At 42.9% G+C, this 23125-nt stretch overlaps 1 protein-coding gene across 5 annotated transcripts; it reads left to right on the top strand.

Moving 5' to 3' along the window:
• The first annotated feature begins 850 nt into the window (after window positions 1-850).
• On the top strand, window positions 851-21424 carry brms1lb (BRMS1 like transcriptional repressor b). Of its 5 annotated transcripts, none has more exons than XM_046060163.1 (11): window positions 868-1325; window positions 1549-1639; window positions 2430-2557; window positions 3235-3314; window positions 3972-4068; window positions 4346-4435; window positions 4574-4638; window positions 4732-4771; window positions 5039-5168; window positions 6452-6543; window positions 21152-21288. In XM_046060163.1, the coding sequence occupies exons 1-11, from the start codon at window positions 1190-1192 to the stop codon at window positions 21172-21174; spliced, it is 972 nt and encodes a 323-aa protein (XP_045916119.1). In that variant the 5' UTR covers window positions 868-1189; the 3' UTR covers window positions 21175-21288. The 5 variants fall into 5 exon arrangements, with proteins under 5 accessions (XP_045916116.1, XP_045916121.1, XP_045916119.1 ...); XM_046060164.1 differs by lacking the exon at window positions 21152-21288 and adding an exon at window positions 13585-13613; XM_046060160.1 differs by lacking the exon at window positions 4732-4771 and having other exon boundaries at window positions 851-1325; window positions 21152-21424.
• Window positions 21425-23125: the final 1701 nt, after the last annotated feature.

Raw genomic sequence — 23125 nt, forward strand, 5'->3', positions numbered from 1 at the left:
TTATGAAACAATTATGAAACATTCAATAGTTTCTATATACATTTCTACGATGTGGTCCTTATTATTTTGGTCTGTAGTGCCTCATGTGTGGTAGTAATCACAAATTGTTTTTTATTTTTATTTACAATAACAATGTTTGTTTATTTGTTTATTGGAAGAGGGTCTTTTTTTGCTTTCAGTGAAGGGTCTAACACATAGGCTTTACTTATAGGTTATAATAAGGATGTAAGTCATACCTGTCAACACTGGGATTTGAAATTAAGAGAAATTTTCAGCAGAGCACAGTGAAAATGTTTCTTAATTATTCTATATAATATTCTAACAAATAAATAAAAGTATAATGTTAATTTCATAGTATAACCCTACCGTTAGTATTTCAATACATTGTTTATACTGTAGTTAATATTTCATATATAGTTTACCACTAGTATAGACCTATAGGGCCTATTAATTCCAGTTACAGCAGTTTAATTTTTTATGGGTTGTTTTCATTAAATTCTTAATGTGCAAATTAAAATTATTACTAAGTACTAACTTGTCACTAATCATAACCATTCATGCACAACATTTACTTTAGGTTGTTGTCTTTACACGCACATCATCTATCATTTTCCCGGTATCTATTTTTAGGGACATACCAGTAAAATACTTGGTAGAGCCTGCAGCATACACCCTGAAACCCTGGCGTTGTTGTTTCATTGGCGGGTGCTAATGTTATTTTTTTAAGTTAAAAATCCGGGAAATTTACGGCGAAATAGTTAAACTGGAAGACAGCTGGAGAGAACCGTTAAATAGGGCAGTGTTCACTGGACGTTGACAGGACACGAAGCGCGGAAACGTCAGGCCCTCCGACCTCACAATGTCTTACCATACACCTCAAAAAAACATTTCAAACTAGTTACATACCGGTACGTGCACACACAGGACCTATTGGGCGTTCAGAACAAGTTAAAGGAACTACAAATCCCTAAAATATTTCCGAAGCAATTAGTTACCTATATCAACCTTTGATTGGACAGACTCAGTAAAGCTCCGTGTGATTGGCCGGCGGTCGCCATGTTTCCTTTACCAGCTGTCTAGATGTGTGCTAGCTAACCTGTTAGCTGTCTGAGGTACATTTGCCTCTTTATTCGGGGTAAAATTAACGACAGGCCCCGCCACCCCGTCAACACCGGCTCTGGAAGTCGCAATGCCGGTTCACTCCCGGGAGAAGAAAGAAAGTAACCACGAAGAAATGGAGGTGGATTTTCCCGAGCAGGACGGCAGTAGCACAGACGAGGAGGACACCGTTAGCTCGTCTGTGTCTGAAGATGGAGACAGCTCGGGTAGGAAAATAGGCCTTAAATATCAACCAGCAGCTAAATGAATCAAATATGCTTGTCTGTCAGACATGGGTTCATCATGATGTTAATAAATTAGCTGCCATATTGACCGGGGGGAGTGGATATAACCGACTACAATATGGGTTGGAGATGCTATGATGATAGTGGTTGAAAAGAAAAGCAATTGATATGGAGGTGATGTCAAACCATGTCTTTTTGTGCACAGAGATGGATGATGAGGACTGTGAGAGGCGGAGGATGGAGTGCCTGGATGAGATGACCACCCTGGAGAAACAGTTCACTGACTTGAAGGAGCAGTAAGTTCCTTCCCATGTTGTCTCCAACAAAATAACGTTAGAGCCTTCACCTGCTGCTGCCTGGCCTGAATTGACTTCATATTGAAGTTTAACTTTTACTTACGTCTGTGCCAGAGATTCTGAGATGCTTGTCATTTCATCTGGTTCCTTGGGATACTCTCTCATCAGTCCTTGTAATCACTGTTACAGCATTAAAAGCAGGTGTGTTGGCATTCATTATTCAGCCTAGCGCACAATGTGATGCTCGGTGGGGAAGCTCATGGACCGTGCACTGAAGTCTCACCAAGTGGAGCAGAGGTTCAACTGGCTGTCAAGCCCCTGGTTTTAATCAGGGTGTTTTTGCTGGTACGTTGGACCCTTTTTAGAGTGATGGCCAGCCATATACTCTACACCGCTGTAAAAAAACAACAACAAAAAAACGGTAGTAAGCTGGGTGATAAATGTATATCAGTCTCTGGCCATTTGCTTGTAAATCTTGGGTTTTGTGGCTCAGATACAGTCTCTCCTACCAGCAATTTTGACATGAAACTGAAATGGCTTATTGAGACAGCATCAGCCATACTGGCAGGTGCATTAAATAAACAGCCCCTTCTGTAGAAGTGCCTCAGCTTTCTGTTTGCGTGAGACACAGTCAAGGTCACAGTTTTGCCTAAAATCTGAACTGTTCTTAATGTGCTTACAATAAATTTTCAAATTGTTTGGCTCACTGTAATGATGATGCTGGAGTTTCCCCGACCTGTACATTCTTATGAATTGAATGCTTTGCCTCCTTCTGTTTTTTGCTGTTCAGGTTGTACAAGGAGCGTCTGAGCCAGGTTGACATCAAGCTTCAAGAAGTAATGGCTGGCTGTGCCCAAGAGTACCTGGAACCTTTAGCCAACTTGCAGGAGAACATGCAGATCAGGACCAAAGTTGCTGGTGGGTCAACGTAATATTACATTTAGATCAGACTGAAAGGACCAGTGTGCAAAGTCCCTTTTCCACCCAATGGCACCAGTTCAACTCGCCTCGACTCTACTCACCTTTTTTGGTTTTCCATCAGTCAGATCTGGTACCTGCAGACTACTGGTTGGTCAAGGAGAATCGTCACTATTCGCTGCATCATCATTGCGCACGCCAGACGGGATGTCGTGAACAAATCTGCCATTTTTAAGACAGAGATTGCGAGATAGTAACTGTAATGATACTCTTTGTACTTTATGACTATTTACTTTATTATAAGTGTGTGCCACATGGCGTGTTGTGTTGATGATTATGTCACGGCAGTTTCATGCGGCATCGCTATGATGAGCAGCTACATTGAGGGGGTATTATATCTGCAATGGAAAACGGAGGACGGGGCACCAAGCTAGCAAGTTGAGCTGGTGCCAGGCATGGGTAAGCCCCATAAGATTTAGGGGTCACATGTACAAAATAATCCTCCCTATGGCTAAAGCAAAGGATACTCTTTTGTTTATATACTTTCAGGTATCATATCCCTGCATTTTCCCTGTATATTGGAAAGATCTAAACAGAGTTTGCACCAGTTGTGCAAGTGTCTTCAAGATTTAAGAGTGTCTCCTCAGATTCATTTAATTTTTTAATGCTTTTCACAGGGATCTACAGGGAGTTGTGCTTGGAGTCCGTGAAGAACAAGTATGAGTGTGAGATCCAAGCTGCCTGCCAACACTGGGAGGTGAGAGGTCAACAAATGAGTCGGGGCTGATGTGAAGGTTAGGTGTGCATTAGGGTTGGTCCGATTGCCGATTGGATCGCTTATCGTCAATTGAAGGAATGATCAGCGATTGGTTTTTCATGCGCCGATGTTAAGGCGATTTTAACTAACTCACTAACAGAACTAAGATGACGTAACAACAGTCTCTTGAATCTGCGCCACACTGCGGTGTTTTGCGGTGTTGACACGCTGTACATGCTGCTATCGATTGCACCTTCGCTCCACGTACGCGGCGCCACAGTTACATGGTAATTATATGGGAAACACAGTACTGTGTATTTACAGATGTTTCTGGTGGTTTCTCTTAAAGCTAATAAGCCTGTTGCATCCACATTGGCATTTCACTGGCATGCTGCAACGTAACACCACCACCTGGCGATCAGATCACCAATCAGTGATCTAAAGTAGCCGTGATCAAATGATACAGAAATGGAGACAATCACCCAACCCTAGTGTGCATTTTGTTCAATTAGATTGCTGCCACTACAGTGTAGGGAATCCAGTTTTATTTAGGTTTTGTTTGGGTTTTTGCCCCCAGTGTCCACTACCCAAACAGATTTAATTTAACCCCAGTCACTGCTTCTGGTGATGTCTTGGCCCCTGGTTTCTGTCTTCTAGAGTGAGAAGCTGCTGCTGTTTGACACTGTGCAGAGTGAACTGGAGGAGAAGATCAGAAGATTGGAGGAAGACAGACACAGTATTGACATTACCTCAGGTACGAACAAGGGCTGCAACAAACGACTATCTAAAATATGTCAAAAATCCATCAAAGTATTCCTCACATTCATTTTAAGCAGTAATTGGTAAATATTTGCTAATACCATTGAACAACAAGTAAAACAACTTATCAAAATTGGAATCTGTTAACTGACATATCCACCATTTAATTGTTTAGTACATGCGACACGATGCTAAGTTAGCACTTACAATCTGTAGAAGAGATTGAAATATTCAGCAAATCCCTTTTCTAATCTGTCCTTTTGACTTTTCAGAGTTGTGGAATGATGGATTGCACTCACGGAAAAACAAGAAGAAAGACCCATTCTGTCCTGTCAAGAAGAAGAAGCCTGTTGTTGTTTCTGATATCCTTTTCCCTTTGTCCTGTTTTTATTCCTCCCATCACTCATCTGTTCCGCATTTTGTTGCAGCATATCAGATGTTAAGACAGATGTTTCCTGCCACTTCACTGTTGTTGTTTTTTTCCTTAACCGCTCCATTACGACCTTATATTGTTTACATGCTGCAAGATCTTGATATTCTTGAGGACTGGACCGCAATAAGAAAGGTATTTTGGAAACTAACAAAGTAGTCACTCCGTGAATGTATCTGAATGTTGTGATTTGACCTTTTCAGTCATGTCTGTGCACTCCGCCCACAGGCGATGGCATCACTGGGGCCACACAGGGTGAAGGTGGATGGTAAGAGTTTCTCCTCGTCCTCAGTTACAGTCAATACCTGGCTGAGTGCAGTGATCGACCCACAGTTACACAGGGAGGGCTCGATTCAATACTTTCCGCTAAAAGTACTCAAGTTCGTAGATGAATAGGAGACAGATGTTGCCTCCTCATCTGTCTTTGTCCCTCTCTGTGTCCTTCTTTTTAAACTGTCCCTGCCTCACTTGCTGCCCTCTCGAATATCCGTATCTTCCTCACCCCCAGTTTTTCAATCTAATTCTTTCCCTCCAGTTCCTGCAGTCAAGCCTGACAGACATCACCATGTGGCGCGCTCGGAGGACGGTCGACTTTTCTATGACAACCAGTGGTACTGCAGGGGACAGGCCATCTGTGTCAACAGGAAGGATGAGTACCCGACTAGGTGGGTGGGTGGGTGTGTGTGTGTGTGTGTGTGTGTGTGCGCGCGCGCACGCGTGTGAGCAGTCTCCAATGCTCTTTGCAATAATAAGAGGGAGTGATGATTTTGGTTATAGCATGTGTTAGCTATAACACTAACTGATAACTGTGTGTATTCACTTTCTGACACCCATCCCCCCGGCACTGCTGAGTGGTAAAGCAACGGGCGGCTCCGGAAATGGAGGAGCTACTCACACCTGGGGGGGAAAAAAAACAACATAAATTGAGGGGGGTGAAATGGCTCCAGAGAAATCTTATAAAACGATCATAAGTTATCAGCCAACGGAAAGAGTACATGTGTGCACATGCACAAGCCTCATTTCCACTCCCACTATTAGCCAGAAATGTATGCGGACATGACCTACATTGCTTTAGTACAGCGAAGAATTTGTGCGATTCCATCAATTGTGTCACATCGACACAGTTTTGTAGCCAAGCCAAAGGAGCCATCATTATGTACAGACCTTTTGTGGCTACTTACAATGCCTGTTTCACTCATTTATCTCATGTACCTGTACAAGTAATGTCTCAATCACCTTCACCGCATGTCAGAAAGGCACAAAGTGCTGCACTCTTTCAGACAGAATGAACAGGACCTTATCTCAGGGAAATAGTTCCTGTTGTATCACACAAAAGATATTAATGCGTTACACGGTCAGTGGCTATTGGAATGAATTGCCTGAAGGGATAATGTTTTGTTATTAGAATCTGTCTCTTTCCATGCTTTTCCATCTCCACCTTATGTAATCATCCTCTGATCGTTCTAGAAAACCCTGTGTCTGCATGGTGGGAAGTCTGTGTTTAATACCAGTCCATGTATATTAAATGCGGTATGCGTGCTTTTGATTGTTGAATTTGGCAACCTGATAACATTCGCAAGGTATGATATCCTGGATGTCTGTGAACATGTTTGTAAAGAAATTAAGATTTAATTACATGTTCCAGTTGTGCGTCAGTAGTTCAGGCTCCAAAGGTCTTTAGAAAGTATTGCCTCTCTTCTCTGTAGCCTTTAGCTGTCTGTAAAAAGAAAAACATCCCAAATGCTCTTGAAATCTGTTTGTGCAGTTGGTTGCACAAGAGTTTTCCCATGAAAATACATGATGGCAGATGCTGACTGTTTGCCACTCATGGGGGATTGACCGTGGTGACTTCTACGCACAGTGATGTGTACGGCGATGTCACCGTGTCGTTTGTGAGGATCGGGAAGTGATTTAGCGCTAACATTGTTGTATGTTCTGTGTCATGCAGTGCCATCATCACCACCGTCAACAACGATGAGGTGTGGTTCAAACGACTGGATGGCACCAAGTCTAAGCTGTACATCTCCCAGCTGCAGAAAGGCAAATACACTATCAAGCACTCGTAAAAACACACGTTCTCGCTCTCTCTCTCATACACACACACACGCGCATATATACAGGCAAAGACCATCATCTCTGCTGTTTCTTTTTGTCTCCTTTCTGTGTGGTATCTTTCTACATTCTTGCCATATGTACAGTCCCACACCTCACTTCACTCCCTTTAGTGTATAAGGAACAAAAGAAACTAAATCAACTGACTCTTCAAGTCTAAGGAGACGATCGTCTCTGTAAATATGTATGTATGTTGATATTATTGACAAGGTCACAAAGTGTCATTTTCTCTGGAACGGAGATCAATGCAAAGTGCTGCTACAAAACCGAAGGGCGAAAGGACCAGAGCAGTAGTGAACTGTGAACTGCGGAGCGGAGTCGCGTGCCTTTCTGAGACAAGACAATGCCTAGGCTTATGCGTGGCGGTAGGGGCGGAGTCCTGAACTATTAATATCAATGCAGTGAAGCCTTACTTTGTACTGTGTTCGCACCAAGAGGACTGAAACGGGTCAATGAATGATTGTGTGAGAAACCCAGATCCAGGTGAGGATGCCGTCCGTTTGATTTGCCTCTTTGGACCACCGGTTAGATTACATCTGTATTAGGATCGCTAGGGACGCCAGTCTGAAAAATAAAAAAAAGTTTGATTTAGTGAAAACAAAATTGCACAAGTGTCAATATGGAGATGGAGAATGATTAATCAATTTTGAGTAAATTATTACATTGTGAACGTAATGAGATAACTATTCTTCAAGAACACCCTAGGGTTTTGTTGAAAGTCACTTGGGGAGCTACTGTACTAATTGACGTCTTGATGTTTTAGTGTTATTTTCACAGCACTATGAGAAGTTCAAACCAAGGCCGGCCCCATGGGCTAAGCAAAGGTTTAGAACTGTATTTTCAGCAGACAGTAATGGGAGGGGCCCTGTATATAGAGATGAGGGTGTGTTTTGTGTTTACCTCACTGTGATCCTTCCCTCTGTCTCCCGTCATGTTGCCATGTGTCTTATAGTGCCTAGAACTTAACAATGCAGGAAGGCTTAAGTTGCTCTACTCCACAGGTGCAGATTGCGTCTTTGTCTGTGGTGGGCTCACAACAGCCTCAAATGTGCAATTCATAGTGCCATTTTTGAGTTTTTTGTAAGCTAAAATGGCTGAAAGGTTAAGTCCTGCAGTGTAAATGTTATCTCCCGTTCCCTGTCCTCCCATCTTGTCTGTGTTCGTCCCTCTCAACTGTCACTTCACTTTCCCCGCCCCCTCCTTGCTGTTGAGTAAAAATGTTCCTTAACAATGACGTGTTAACAGTACAATGAGAAAGCAAGGTTAAGGGATTTTTTTTTTTGTGTACAATCCATCCAATTGAATCTTCTATGTATGTGTAAATTATGCTCAAGTCAATGGAGGGGATCTTGTTTTGTGTTGTATTTACGGTGATTTATATTTTCAACATTGCATACATATTTCAAAGTATTACCTGCCAACTGTATTGAAAAGTGAGGTGCTTGCAACATAACAAACAAAGAAAAGGTGTGTTTGAAGCCTGATGTGGCATCGACTGAGTAGAACTTTTGATAGTTTGTTGCAACTTTTGGGCTTTCATTGCTTTGTCTTTACCTTTTTATTATTATTTTTTATTTTATACATTATGGTTCCTTTTCCAGATTGGAAGTACAAAAGAAAACATGTGACATCGTGCCAATGCATGTACAGCTGATTAAAGATTTTGTTTGTATCATTGGAAGAGAGTCAAACCTGCACATAAACAATTCTTTATCATTTTAAATGTAAAAGAGAGCAGAGAGTCTTACCCTGAGTGGATTGGTGTTTCTAATGTACTGTACTGTTCTTCCTGCATTTCTAGCAAAGAAGTGTCTGTGCATTTTGGTGATTACAATATCTACCCGCACTGCTCGGCCTGAGTCAAGCTAATTTCCTTTTCTTGGACTTAAGAGCTTTGGATAAAAAAATATCAGAGCTTTGCATAGAACTAAAATATCCTGTTGGATTTAGCCTAGCATGGCCAAAAAAGCCCAGATACAATCTTATATAATACTCCAGTGTACAAAGGCAGAAAGTTCCTGACAGTGCTCAACCCAAAGTCACCCCTGAGGTTCGCTGAACCCTGGCTACACTCCTCTGTGACAAAAAAAAGTGGCTTATTTGGGAGAAACATGCTGAGCTAGTCTTATTTGATAATGACTCTTTGGTCTGCTGTGCTGTTCAACCTTTCAGTCACTTATTTCTGGCAGAGGGATACTCACTAGATTAACACCACATACTGGTATTGATTCAGGATCTAATCTAATCTACCATTTTCTTGCTCCCCATCAATGTCCATCTGCCTGGCCTTGTGCCTGTGTGCACACAGCATGCAGAACCTCTGCAGCCTTTGATTGGTCTACTGGGAATATTGATAAAATGTGGCAATGTAGTGAGAAATTCAGTAGTAATTTAATAATATCAATTAATAAGCTAATTGGTTAAATTTCCCATGTTTAGATAGAGCTTTCTAACAAACTAGTGTTTTAAATGAATAGTGTTTGCTGTAATTTTCCGCATGGTCATACTCTGTTAACATCGGTCTATGAAAGCGAATCTATCTCAAAATCCCACATTTCAAACCACCTTACAGGCCCTCCTTGCACTTCTTTGTTGCACTGTCCTTTTCCTGGACAGAAGGTGTCAGTAGTGCTCCATGGTGGAGAGGAAGCAGCCTCTGCACTAGATGGGAGGAGGGAGGTGGTCTGTAAATCTGGGGCACCCTGCTGCTCCTGCTGCTGAAGCCCCCCAGCTGATGAGGGGGGGGGTGAAGGCACAGTTTGATCACAGCTCGCTGGCCACGTCTGCTACTGCAACAGAGAGGTGGAGAGGGGAAGAAGAGGAAAATCCCCATCACCGCGTCAAAGGCAGCAGCAGCATGCAAGCAAGCAACGGGGCTGTCTGCCCCTCTACACGCCATGGAGAAACTTGCTAGAGCTTTCCTTGAGTCTGCTCCACACAGCCCTGTGAACGTGTACATGCACCCTTGTGTATGTATGAATATGGTCAGAAATGGACATGACATGCCATTGCTTCCCAACATACACGTACATGTACAATGGCAAAGGACAGGGTTTCTTGGTTTGGTTTCTGTCTCATGATGATGCTGGTTGAATCTGGATATGTCCTGAGGTTCTGTCCATCTTCAGCCCCATCTATACTTAATGAGTAACCAGAACTGGAGGGTCACTGGGACATGTTTACAGCAACACTGGGGCTAATTAGACCGTGAAAGTGTCAAACCGTACTAAATTACTTATATCCCTGCCTCTCTGTGTGATGTATGTGCATCACTGTGCATTTTCAAGAGTGAGGGGCTGTGCATGTGGATCGCGCGGTTCATGCACGCATGTTGCTGTGTGCCAGGCCTGTGCGTGGGTGTGCATCTTTGATGCTGATTGTGAAGAGAATGTGAAATGCATACATCCACAAGTTCACATCAAAAAGGTGAGGCAAGCTGCTCGTCATCAGGATAAACGAGGAGAGAGAACAGCGCGAGGTGGATTTAAGTGGACAGTGCTGCACCCTGGTGTCACCACCTTAGGTGTGGCAGTGGCCTAGAATTTGCCATTAGCACTCTGTCTACTTGCTCTTCATGCATCAAGTTGCTATTTCTTCAAAGATGGGCGTAATCTGCCTTCCACACTGATTTTTACTGCAATTTGACAGCAAGTTTAGATGCGGCCTATTGTATAAGTAACATTTTATATACAGGTCAGAGCCTAGACGCCAAACATGCTGTACATATTCTACATTGACATATTAATCTATTCCATGTGACTTTGCTGACAGAAAATTGTTTCAGAGGGGTTACAAGTGGGACAAAGCATTGGAAAGACAACCGCACCTTAAAAAAAAAAAGCCTGGCAAGAAGAGATGTATACATGTCACCCTTCACCATAAAATGTCTCTTTTGTACACAACTGTTCCATTTGTTAAGTAAGTAAAGATAAGTGATTCACTTTTGGGAAAATCAAGCATAAATAAAGAAACTTTTCTCCCACAAGGTGACAAATCTCTGGTGAAGAAAAATGTCAACTTCAAGTTGAATATAACAGTGCAATCACTTAATAATACATCTTAAAGGACAACATTTATAATGTTCTCATAAATGGGGCCATTAGTCAACTTAAGATAGCGCTTGTGATCGAGAGTTACTTGTGGTTGAAAATTGGTAAATCCGGCTCGAGGTTACCAAAAGGTCCAGCTGATCAGGCATTGCTTGTTATGAAACACTTCACATGCTGGTTGTTACCATTACAACCTAAGCAGGACACAGAGATTAGGAACTCCAGACCTGGTTAGATTGGTCCCGCAGCAAGTTTGTCAGAGTACATGACAATCATGGCCCTCAAGTCCAGCTTCCTAGACTTTACACCAGCAAACAACCCTGTGTTTTTACATCTGCGATGTACCCATGTGACCTGGTCTAAAGACTACCTTCTGTAAGGAGAACGAAGAACAAGAAGATGGAACAGCATCATCTAACAATATCTTCCTTGTGATCAAGTCAGCAATTGCAGTTAACGAGTTTCTGTTTATGTCAAACAACAGGAAATGTCTCTTTCTAATATCCTTGCGCAGCGGCTTAGATGACTGGTCTAAAGGACATTTGTAGCAACTCAGTATTTCAGGTCTGGCAGGGCATGATTCCCTACACCAGTGGAATAGCAAGGTCTTCCTGGGTGCCTAGCTCTGTCCTGACAGACTTTTTGATGACCAAAAGGCACTCAGAGCTAGGAAGATGGCTCTTGGAGTCGGAGTGGAGTCAGTTCAAAGAATGCAACACGGCAGAGCAGTGACAGCCTTGACTGTCGTCAAAAGCAAAAAGCAAAACACATAGTCCCTATCCTCTCAAGATCCACCCTTTAGGATAGATATGTTTACTCATGGGACATGGCCAAATAGCCTGCCTAACAGTTTGCATCCCCTCTGATTTCTTTAGCCTGTCAACCTCTTGTACTGAGAAACAGTCTTATGATATGCTGAGGTATCCCAGCTAATGCAAGCTAAAATCCCCAATTCTGGTGAATGGCACGACCGGCACAGTGCTCAACTTGGGGCTGCCTCTCAAGGCTCGGATCCTGAGATAGGCAGGGTGCATCTCAGGATTGACTCCATCTGTGATGCAGAAAAATCCCAGAAAGCAGACCGTTTCTGTCTATAGTGCAAAATGGCTGGGCTGTGAGAAGCAGTGTGATGAGAGGGAGTCGACCCAGAGAGCTACCCAATCTGTTCGCTCTTTCGTCTGTGTCACATTCAACTATAAAGGTGTATGCATCAGTGATCTCTTCTTGTCATGTGGGGTTTGGAGAGAATTTATTTTTAACCACCCCCTACTGAATTCGACTAAGGCGGCTGCATCCTGCGGTACACTCCTCTGCCCCTAAGTAGAAATAGCCAGTTTATACCCATTGGGCAGGTGCTTCTAAAGCTGTTATCCAAAAGCCAAGAGAGTAAATAAGTTGTGTGCCCTTTTGTACCACCCAAACTGCATGCTTTGTCGAAGGGACTTGAGAGGCGCTCCCTTCAGACAGAACCTTCCCTTTTAGCCAACAATGGTAATAGTTTTTTTTTAGGTACAGTGTGGCTCAGTTTAAGAGCTTTTTATTCTCAACCCTAAAGGGGACAAATAAAAGAAAGGGTGCATCGTCTGTGCCCTGTGCTGTGTGAGCTTTGGCATGATATGCACTTGGCAGCACTTTTTTCTACTCTGCGAACAGTGCTGTTGTTGGTAAAACCCCTAAGGTTCAACCCTTGGCTATGCAAGGGTATCTTGGAAGGGCCTCCTTGGCTGAGTGTGTACACTCAACAAGGAGGCCCTTCAACGGCAGCCTTGCTTAGTGGAACATCTGTTGAGAACATCTGTATATCAGCATGTAGGTTGAGACCGTGCATTTTTATCAGGTTTTTACCGGTTGGATGTTGGTACTGTTACTTAAATGACCTGTGAATGACCATGTGAATTGCTGTCTGTGCCAGAGCTCCCACTGTCCTTTCTGTACAGAATTCCTAACTAGGATCAAAGACCAGACGTCCTCTAGCTAGGTCTCCAGCCCCTCCTGCAGCACAGACAGGTTAAGTGTACCATTACTAATTAAAACAGAGCAGTAAGTGCAATAAGCTAACGAGTAGTCAAATGTGTGGTAATGAAAATAAGAAATAACAGTTGCGAAATGTTTGTGTCCGGTCAATGCTGTGATACCAGAACTGACCTCCACCTCCCTTTAGAGTTCATTCCTGTCCTCAGATAGGTCTGTGATAATTGACTTCTGGAGTTATAACTCTTTTGACTTGATAGCTTGAAACTGAGGAGGTCCAGCAGGCTGTCAGGCCTGTATGTGTCAGGTTTATTTAGCTGACCAGACGGGTTGGCAGTATCACCTTCCACCTCCACACCCACTGTCCTCAGACACCATACAGTATCTCCTCATTATGTCAAGTCTGATATGCAAAGTAGCCCCGGGAACCACTGTAGCATGACAAAAGCAGACAGGGGCAATGCTTTTGTGTGTGTGTGTGTGTGTGTGTGTGTGTGCGCGCACTTAAGAAAGGGTGTATGTTTATGTCTTTGTATTTGTGTGTCTGGGTGGGCTCCTCAGCCAGCGACGGCTTTGTAGCTCTGATTTTACATAGAGAGGGTATCAAGTTCAGCATCATCTCCCCAAACAGATTAACACACACTACTTATGTGCCTCTTGCAGGCTCAGCCTCAAGAGCTCAGTGCAGGCTCAGTATGGAAATGTAGTCAAATGGCCAACTGGCATCAGCGCGACAGGATAAGAGACTTGGTAGTCAAGGCGATTCTCCTGCATCACACTTTAGATACAGGCTTCCTTTTTCTTTCGGGATGCAGATTGTGTTTGTGTACTGTAAAAAAACGTGTGTTTCACTTGAATGTACACTTAAATGTGTGCCAGCCTTGTTTACTGTGTGTGTGTGTGTGTGTGTGTGTCTGTATGTCTGTGTGTATGTTTGTGCGGGATGCAGAATCAGTGGAGTGAGAAACAGAAAGCTCACCCAGCCATTTGGCTGCAGTCCTAATTGGCTGTGCGCTGTTGACAGGATGCTGACAGAGCACATCGCAGACAGGTACTCTGTTTCTCTCTGTTTCATCTTCAGGGTTTGTGAAAATATTTCCTCTGAGGAATTCCCTTCTCTACTCATTTTCAAGCATGAAAAAAGTGGCGCCCTTTGACGAGTTACAAAGCTTGTTTTTCTAGTGTACAGAAAATAGGGAATGGGGAGTCTGGAGATAGGCCAGCCTTAATGAGACTGTTTTCTGCTTCTTATCAGGCCTGGGTGGTTTACTGTACAGTTTTGCTTGAGGCATTTTCATAGACATAAATGAACATTCAAATGTAAAGTTATGTCCATCAATATAGACACCACTGTAAAGAGCTAATTAGTTTTGCACTTAAAACGTAGAAAAACAAACATCCTGGGTTCACATAATCGAGAGCACGACTCGTCATAATGGCACACTTCAGTCTGTGAGGAACACGCATGGACACGCTCACACATCGCTTTTGGTGGACATCAAAAACCACTGGAATGCAAGTAGTAGGGAAGGTCGTCGCCTCAGGGTGCTTTTACACTTAACACTTTGTGTTGATGGGTCACAATGATATCACTTTATGCACTTCTTTCTCTCTCTGCCCCTCATTCATGACTACATTTACTGAATCTGAATTCCCTTCAGGTGTCTTTTCATTTTGTGTACACTTTATGTGAAGTTATGTTATGGACTGTATGCCTTTTAAGAGGTGTAGATGTGCTGTACCATGTTGCCAAGAATAATAGAATCATGATGTTACTCTGTCTAGACCCGAGGACAAAGGAGGTTGCGGAACACCTTGCCTGAGGAAACTAGGCTAAGTCACTGTATTCTTTTGCCCACGGTTCTTCTCCTATTCTCATCCTTTTTACAGTGGGATTTTACATAAAGCAATAGTTAGGTTTTTTGGAAAACGTGACTATTTGCTTTCTGGGAGCGAGATAGATGAGAAATGATGTCTCTCCATTAAATATATGATTAGTTACCAGTCGGGTTAGCTTGGTTTAGCACAGAGAATGATAATAGGGTGAAACAGCTGTTAGAAGGTACAAAATCACCTACCATCTAAAGCTCACATATTAACACCATGTGTTTAGTTTGTTTTGCTGGGGTCTTTACTCTTTGCCTGGTAGGTTTAACAAGTGAAAGCACATAGTTAATAATACACCTGCTAAACATCAGCATGACAGCATTATAATTGTGAGCATGTTAGCATTTAGCTCAAAGTACCCACCTCGCAGAGCCGTTTGCATGTACTCTAAGTGTTGATTATTTATTCACTACATTAATAGATGCATCATTAAAATTAATTGTTAATTATTATTATAATCTACAATATATGTTGATACCGATATGTGATGATTCTACAACATATTGCATACTTCTTTCAAAGAGTCTTCCAGAAAAGGCGGGAGAGTTATGTTTGAGGCTCATGGGAGGCTCAGCATTGAGAGGAGCTGAAGCATCCTTAATTCCCTTAAACTGGAGGGAGAGTTTAAAAGGTGAAACTCCTGTAGGGCTCAGTGCAGGAAGGGAAGCAGGCAGAAAGCTTAGACCCATCAGCGGATGACCCAACATTTTAAAGTACAGTCTCTGTCTCCTCTCTCTGTGCTGTGCTGCCTCTTTATTGTTACATCACATACTCCATGCGATAGGTTGTCTCTCACTAGTACACTCTCTTTCACTCCTAAATCCTTGATTAATTTAGGTTAAATTAGAGATGATGCCTTTAGTTCAAAGCTTAAATTGTTTTACATGTGTTGGCAAACAGTAATAATAAGCAGCAGCTCATGGATTCAAATTATCATAGATAATTCAGAGACTGAATATATGGCTTAGAGAGGAAATTACTTGGGAGACTTTTAGGACTCAGGATCAGCCAAGTTCAATATGCTGAGAGCTCACCTCATGTTGCTATAGATAGGTTTAGCATTTTCAAATTCATGTTATGTTCCAATTTTAATAAAGCTCTTCTGCCAGAACTGTTAATACCAACTGAGCAAATAGCATATGATGTCTGTGGTCCCTTGCATTTTTTCCCCTTTTGAGATGTGTGTGTTTTTGGTTTTTATTGGGAAGTGTAGCAACTAGCAAAGTGGTATCTGCCCATGATACAACATCTTGTGCAGTGTGTAATGCATAAAGAAGATAATAAGCCAGTAACAATAAATACATGTTTGTGTGCATGTGCATTGATGCTGTTAGTCAAGAGTCTTATATGCCCTTAATACTGAAATCCCAGGAAAACATTTGGGATTTGCCACTCATGCATTGACATAGATTCCCTCACCAAAGAGATCCTTATAGGCATTTCTTCCTTAAGAGGTGATTTAAGAGGTGGTATTATGTATTATATCTCTTTTTTGTGCATGTAACAGGTTTGCAAAGTGAAAAAGCCCAAAGTCCAGCCCAAAGTGAGCTCCCATCTCCCACAGAAATATCTGCTCTGAACTGCTTGAAAACAGCTCGTTTGTAGTCCAGCCCTTCACTTCCTTGACTTGTGACGTCACAATGAAAACGCGTCATAAAGCTTGCCAAGCGGCTAGCGGGGTCAGGCACGCCCTCAAACCAAACTAGGAGGAGCATGAGGCCGGCCAGCCGCCCGCTCACAGAGCCCTCTGCTCCCGCCGTCACACAGACCGCCGCAGCAACAACGGCAGAGGAAAACACAGCTGGAAGGTTTTCATACTGCTTATCTGTCTTTACATTCTGAGGAATGTTGAAATGTTTTAACTTAAAAAAGAGAAAGCATGTTTTTTTTTTTTATTGACAATGGCCTCAACAGGTAGCTAGTCATTTAATATATGACGATGCCTCTGACTTTATTTATAGATGTATATGAGCATCACCTTTAAGCTGAGGTCTGTTGATCATTTTCTCAATTAATCGAAAAATAACTTTCAGGTATCAAGGTGATGATCTAGTCATCTGACCACTCAAAGCACTTTACACGACGTGTCACATTCACACACCGATGGCTGAGGGCGCCGTGCTAGGTGCCAACTACTCATCAGAAACAGAAACTGATCGTTCACACACAGCCTGCGGTTCAGAATCTTGCCCAAGGACACTTTAGACATGAAGACTGGAGGAGCCAAGGATTGAACCACCGATCTTACAATTAGTGGACGACCCGCTCCACCCTCTGATGTCAGCCAATTCCTTTTTTTGTTCGACCAACAGTCCAAACACCAAAAGTATCCAATTCCCCCCCCCCCCCCCATAAGATAAATAAGATAAAGAAATACAGCAAATCCACATACATTAATTAATCAAATATCAAATCGATTATAGGTAGATAATGATTGTTTTTAGCCACATCAGCGGCATGGATGGTGGGATGACAATGTTGGTCAGTACTTCTGGATGGGTTGCCATGAAATTTAGTAGAGAAATTCATGGTCCACTGAAGATGAATCCTAATGACTTTGGCAATCCCCTAAATTTTCCTCTATCACCACCGTAATGCCATGAACTTTAGTACAGACATCCCCCCCCCCCCCCCCCCCCCCCCCTTGGTTTATGACCAGATATGTGCCATTTTCCTTGTGAGCATTTTAGGGTTAGCATAATGACAAAGCACAGCTGTGCCTCAGTACAGACTCATAAAGCTGCTAGCATGGCTGTAGACTCTTAGTCTTGTTGATTAATAGTTGCAGATTAATCAACTAATCGTTTCAGCTCTACTTCCTTTAGTCACAGTAAAACAAACTGCTGAAAATGAATAAAGCTCAAAGGATTTCTCCCAGCAGGATCTAACAAATGTTTAGGACATCAGATGGAAAGGCTTGCATCATGTTTAATATTAAACAGTTACAGGTAGTACACTTTTATTTACTTTCATATCCACTTAATATGTTGAATCTGTCCCCTGAGCCGTGCTATCACAGAGATCTTGTAGGTGAAACAATGAGTATAATGGACACACAGTGCAGCACTGATTTCCAAAACTGACTTCTACTTGTGCCCGTGTCACCCACATTTCACTCATGATGCCACATCAAATGCACAGCTGTGAACTGAGCAACGCTGCCAGGGGACCGCGGAGTACAGCAGTAGTATGAGGGTACTTGTCAATGTCTGGGCCCATAGGCTTGGCCTCGTCACAGCTCTCCAAAGCTGTCATCAGATTGGCTGTCATCTCCATTTATTATCAAGAGTCTGCCTCTGCACTGTCGATGCTACTGTAGCAACTGGCAACTGCGAAGTTGAAAGGCAGGTGTTGAGCACGTGGTGCGTGAGCCATCCGAGGACATGATGAGAAGCACTGACTCATGAACACAAGAGAGAACACGGTGTGAAATTGTCCAAGTCCTGCAATGCCTCTCCAAATCAATTTGTCAGGTCAGTCCCAGCATGTGTGTGGTTGATAAGCCAATAATGTGTGAGAGAAACAGCTGTCCAGATATAGATTCATCACATATAATCCACACTCACTCACACGTTGGAGTATCAACCGACTCATACGCTGGACAGATGCTTAGTAATGACATATATTGATTGGATTCTTGAACGAAGGATGCCATGAAGGTGAAGACGTGGACCGCAGTGTTCACCAGCCAGACCGTGTAAACATGAAAGCATGTAGGTGGATTCAAGCCCGTGTGTGTGTGTGTGTGTGTGCATGGGCGTGCGCTTCGACATTTGGATATGCGCGGGTGGGCTGGGTGTCAGAGAAAGACAGAGAAATGGAGAGAGCAGGAGCAGCACTACCATGCATGCATACTGTACCACATGAGTGTACTTGTGTGTTTTTCGCACAATGGGGATTTCTCGGCGCTGATCTCAGCAAATTCTGTTGCGTCTCCGGCAGCGTTGGCTACATGAATATGCATGAGGTCCTCTTGTCTTTTGTAAAAGCCTTGTGTTGTTCCTCAGAGGCTGCTAGAGGGGCGGTCAGAGGGGGGTCCAGGCTTTGTGTGCACTGTGCTGAGGTGAATCAATGTTTCATTGCAGGTTCACCTTTTGGCGTCTGGGAGTGCCGGGGGGAGGTCGTGTCAATCAAGGCCGAGTTAAAGTGTGTGTTCCTGTTTCTGTCTCTGTCAAACTCACTTTGTGACACTGAGAAGACATGGACACTGGCAATTGTGTGATCTACATTCCTTACTGGATTTATTTCCCATGTACCTGTATGTGTAATTATCTTCTTTACATTTGTTTTAAAAAGAAAAGCAAACACACCATCTGAATGTGTTGAAAGCCGGCCCTCAAGCTCTCTATTAATGAATAAGTAAATAGAATTTTCTGTCCAGCAGTGGCTCCATTTGCCTCAACCCGGCCCACCGCCTCTAGCTGTTTTTTTCCCCCCTCACATTGTCCTCTCTGACACACACACACACGCACACACACCTATCACCCCTCAGGCTTAACGGAGCTACTTTCACATCCGGCTGCAACAGCGCCAGTATGCCTGCATCTTCCATTCTTATGCAACCCTCGGAAGGAGGGCAAGCAGAGGAGGCTCGCCCTGTCTTTATGTGCTGGCTTCATTGAGCCTCAGTGATGCCCAGGGGTGCGTGTTAAGCCCCGCAGACTGCGCAATGGAACATTCATAAAGACACTCAGAGCAAAGCGCGGCCCCTTCTACGTGACCCATCCATTCACCCGCATACATGTTTAAAGCGAGAATGAATCGGCAGAAGTGTCAGCGTCTTTTTTTTTTATTATTTTTTATAAGGAAACGTTCTGTTCCCTTTATCTGTCAGCAAACTAATGCAGGGTGCTGGGGGAAAAAAGGGGGCTTTTATTGTGAAATGGATGCGTCCTTTAATGGGTTGGAGAGGGCGGGAGGGAGAGAGACTACATGAGCAAGAAGATGCAGAGAAAAGAGGGAGGAGGCACTAATGGAATCCACCATCATCCAATCATTTTCAAGTACAAATAATTCCAATAGGCTTTTTTTATAGCGACAAATTTGCTCTGCTTCTGAGGCGGTTATAACTGTACATAGACTGATGTAACTATGTCTAATAATGGCATAATAATAATATGAGCGAGAACTTCCAAAAAGGTTGAGAGCTGGATTTTCCTATGGGGTTATTAAGAGTACACCTGCCCTCATTAATATTTCATTGCGTCGGGGTTAACACCAGCATCACCGGAAAATTCCAGCTGGTCTTAAACGCCCAAATGAATACCAGGTATCAGCGCTTAACTGCATCTATATGACAGGTCCTGGGTTCAAACCTCATTGCGGCCTTTCTGTTATGAGTTTGCTTGCACGTGTTCTCCCCCGTGTTCACGTGGGTTTCCTCCAGGTGTCTGAATTTCTGCAACAATACAGACAAGCAAGTGAGCTGAATTGGTGCGAGTGTGAATGTTGTTGTGTGTGATTATTGGCAGCAAATGACTGAGTTAATGACCAAAATGATTGATTGTTTCATTTATCAAGCAAAAACACCAAATGTTTGGTGGTTTCAGCTTCTCAAATGTGAGAATTTGCAGATTTCCTCTGTTTTGCATCAAAGTGAAAATCTTTGAGTTTTAGGCAGTTGCTTGGACAAAACAAAAAAATTAAAGATGTCCCTTGGAAGTGATGGGCCTTTTCACTAATGTCTGACATATATACTAAATGCTTAAGAAATCTATCAAAATAAGATAAAGTAAAATAATAGAATAGAATAGTGCTGTTATTGATGAATCTGATGATAATGATTACAGCATTTACCCAAGTTGACATAATCAAACCAGGGATGTTTTGCTTAAAAATATTATCAAAATTGCTACAGGTTCATTTCTAGTTGCTGATCAACTAACTGATTAATTGAATATTTATCGCTGTTCTTTTTTTTGCCACATAAATGAATAGGGCTAAAAGCATCCCTAATTCTGATATGCGTGTAAATGGAATACAAATGTGTTCTTCCACAAATCCCTTTTTTTATTTAACAAAAGAAGCCAATGCACTTAAAGGCTAAATGTCTTAACGTCTAAAATGTGTGATTTAAATCAGGAACTTCTGTATCTGATGAATGAATAGGTAAACAAGAAAGAATCTGACCAGACATTTAATGCTAGCTTTTTGTGCATGACAGTTTGATACTCATTTCATTTCCGTTGGTACCAAAAAAGTATTGAGCTTCAGTACCCAGTTCTACTGCTGTCATGGAGTTTGCTGCTCACTGTACTGTTGGGTCTCATTATCACAATGACCCTGGCCCGGGCTCTGTGTCTGCTGGCCTTTGTTTGCCCCTCTCACTTGTTGCCACTCCCCTGAGGCTAAGCGTGAGCCTCTAAATGTTGGCCTGTAGCTGCTCCAGCCCTGAACTCAGCTCTTAACCACAGCCCGTTGATTGCACCTGCCCTCACCAGGCTACTGCCCCTCTATTATGCATCAGCCATCTCCGGTGACCTCTCATAAACACTCTGTTATCATTTAGGATCCAATGTCTCATTAGCGGTCTATTCAGCTTCCTCAAATATTGCTTTTGTGACTTCAGCGGGCTGCCACCCGCTGCCCTCGCCTGACCGATTGATCCTTGGCTGTCTGTCATTCTGCAGCTGGCGCCGCTGAGCTGTTGTGATTGGCCCTCATCAGAGAGGCTGACTACAGGTGCTCTGCCGGAAACTGAAGACGCAAAGGCCGGTGGAGGCAAGTTTCAGCAGGCCACGGCCGTCTTCTCGGGTTTTCATCTTCATAGTCCCCCACAGGTGTCGTTGGTAACCGTGGATGAAGTGCATTTTCTTTCAACCCCTCCCCCAAGTGGCACCAGCTCAGTGGCTTTTAGTAAACAGTCGTGCTGTGTGCGGAGGGATTGAGGTGGACGTGAGTGACAAGTAAGATGTGTACTTAACTCTGTATTAACCCAGAGGAATGTAGAATAAAAAGATATTTTTAGTTCAACAAGCCGTGTGTTTAGCCTTTGACCCTCCATTAGCACTGCATTGTCTTCATTGGGACAGACCTTTGTCCACCTATAGGACTCTCGACACTCTAAGTACAGGAGCGCCATTACAAGTTTGCCTGGAGCAAGAAACATGAAAAGCATGGATGTTTTTGTAAAGCCTTGTGTGTGTGTGTGTGTGTGTGTATGTCTGTGTGCGTGTGTTTTTTACTTTTATTCTTTGCAGTTGGCATTAGTTAAGAAAATGGCAAAGTTTATTTTCCTGTCCCAGGAAGACAAAAAAATCTTGTGATATACCCAAAGCAAATGAAACTGAAGTGACTGAAATTCATTATGAAATGATTATGCTTAAGCCTTCTGACCTTTTCCTGTCCTGCTCCTAATAACATTGTACTCACCAAATCAGCTGCTGGGATCTGGAAATGAGGTGACATAGCTAAAAATCAGTCAGATGGAGGCAAGAAACAGTTCAGGTGATTCAGCTCTACACGTCTTTTAGCTTGTTGTTTCGGGTTTTATGGCCCACAACTTTACTGTTTAGGTTCACCTCCTTCCTCAGCCCCGCGCCTGGCATTAACAAGCAACTGTTTTCAGCAACAAAAAAAAAACACTGTATGCTACCGGCACAGCAGCAAATGGCACACAGACAGAGTTAGCAACCAGCTGGTGAACATAGCGGAGCGTTTAGCGGCTAAAGAGCCAAATCTTTCCCTTAGGAGTTTGTCAGGGCTAAAAGAGGAGTGAATATTGAACTTTCGCTAGCTGGAAAAAAGTTGCTCCGTGTATGCTGTATGTTGAAATAGGCTACTGTTTGCGCACACTTTCGGTGTGTCCCCAGATCACAACAATTACTTTAGTTTGCAAAAGGTTATCATAATGAAAAGAAATAATGACTGAGCCCTCCCTTTCTAGCAAACAATGATGTTCTGTACAGACAACTGAGCAAGAGGAGGTCTCACACATACCATATATTTACACATAAACTCCCGAATGCATGCCCAACCACATTTGATGATTTCCCCCTTCCATTTTGATGTTGGGTGGCACGGCCTTTATTTGTCTCAATGTCGGCTAGGACTGGGCCTTTGTTAGATGCTCTCATCTTTGCCACAGTGTTTTCAAAAAACAAGCCAGAGAGGCTGCTAATTAAGGGCCAGGCTGCTGTTTTTATTTAACGAAAGAATCCTCATTAGTTTGCCAGGCAGTAATTAGAGAGAAAACGAAGAGAGAGTGAGGACTCTGCTCAGCACATGGCGATGTGCTGTAGCCTACATCAGTTAGGGTTTAATGACGACTGTTTGACCGCTTGCCAAATCCTCAAGTATGTATCTAAGGTGTAAAATTGACCTGAATATTGATCGTTACACCTTTTTGATCCCATTTATGACAAGAAATTGAGTATATTATTCGTAGGAATGACAATAATAGTCTTAACTGAGCATTTACTAGCAACAAAACAGGACATACAGTGTTTTAAGTCACCCAATAATAAAAAAAAAAAAAGGAAAAAGAATTTAAGAGATTAGAAGACCTGAATTCATTAAAGAGCTCTGACCGAGAGTGCTCGGTCTCCTTTTGTCTAGACAGTCGAACCGACAGAAGCACTTTGCCCAAGGACTTCAGTAGGCTG

Source organism: Micropterus dolomieu, linkage group LG10, assembly GCF_021292245.1.
Source record: "Micropterus dolomieu isolate WLL.071019.BEF.003 ecotype Adirondacks linkage group LG10, ASM2129224v1, whole genome shotgun sequence".
NCBI lineage: Eukaryota > Metazoa > Chordata > Actinopteri > Centrarchiformes > Centrarchidae > Micropterus > Micropterus dolomieu.

Excerpts from the sequence above, each read along its gene's own strand:
- brms1lb (XM_046060160.1), top strand. The coding sequence starts at position 1,190 with ATGCCGGTTCACTCCCGGGAGAAGAAAGAAAGTAACCACGAAGAAATG. Across the intron at positions 4,069-4,345 it reads CAGTATTGACATTACCTCAG|AGTTGTGGAATGATGGATTG; the intron begins GTACGAACAAGG and ends TTGACTTTTCAG. Across the intron at positions 6,544-21,151 it reads CATCTCCCAGCTGCAGAAAG|CTGGCGCCGCTGAGCTGTTG; the intron begins GCAAATACACTA and ends GTCATTCTGCAG.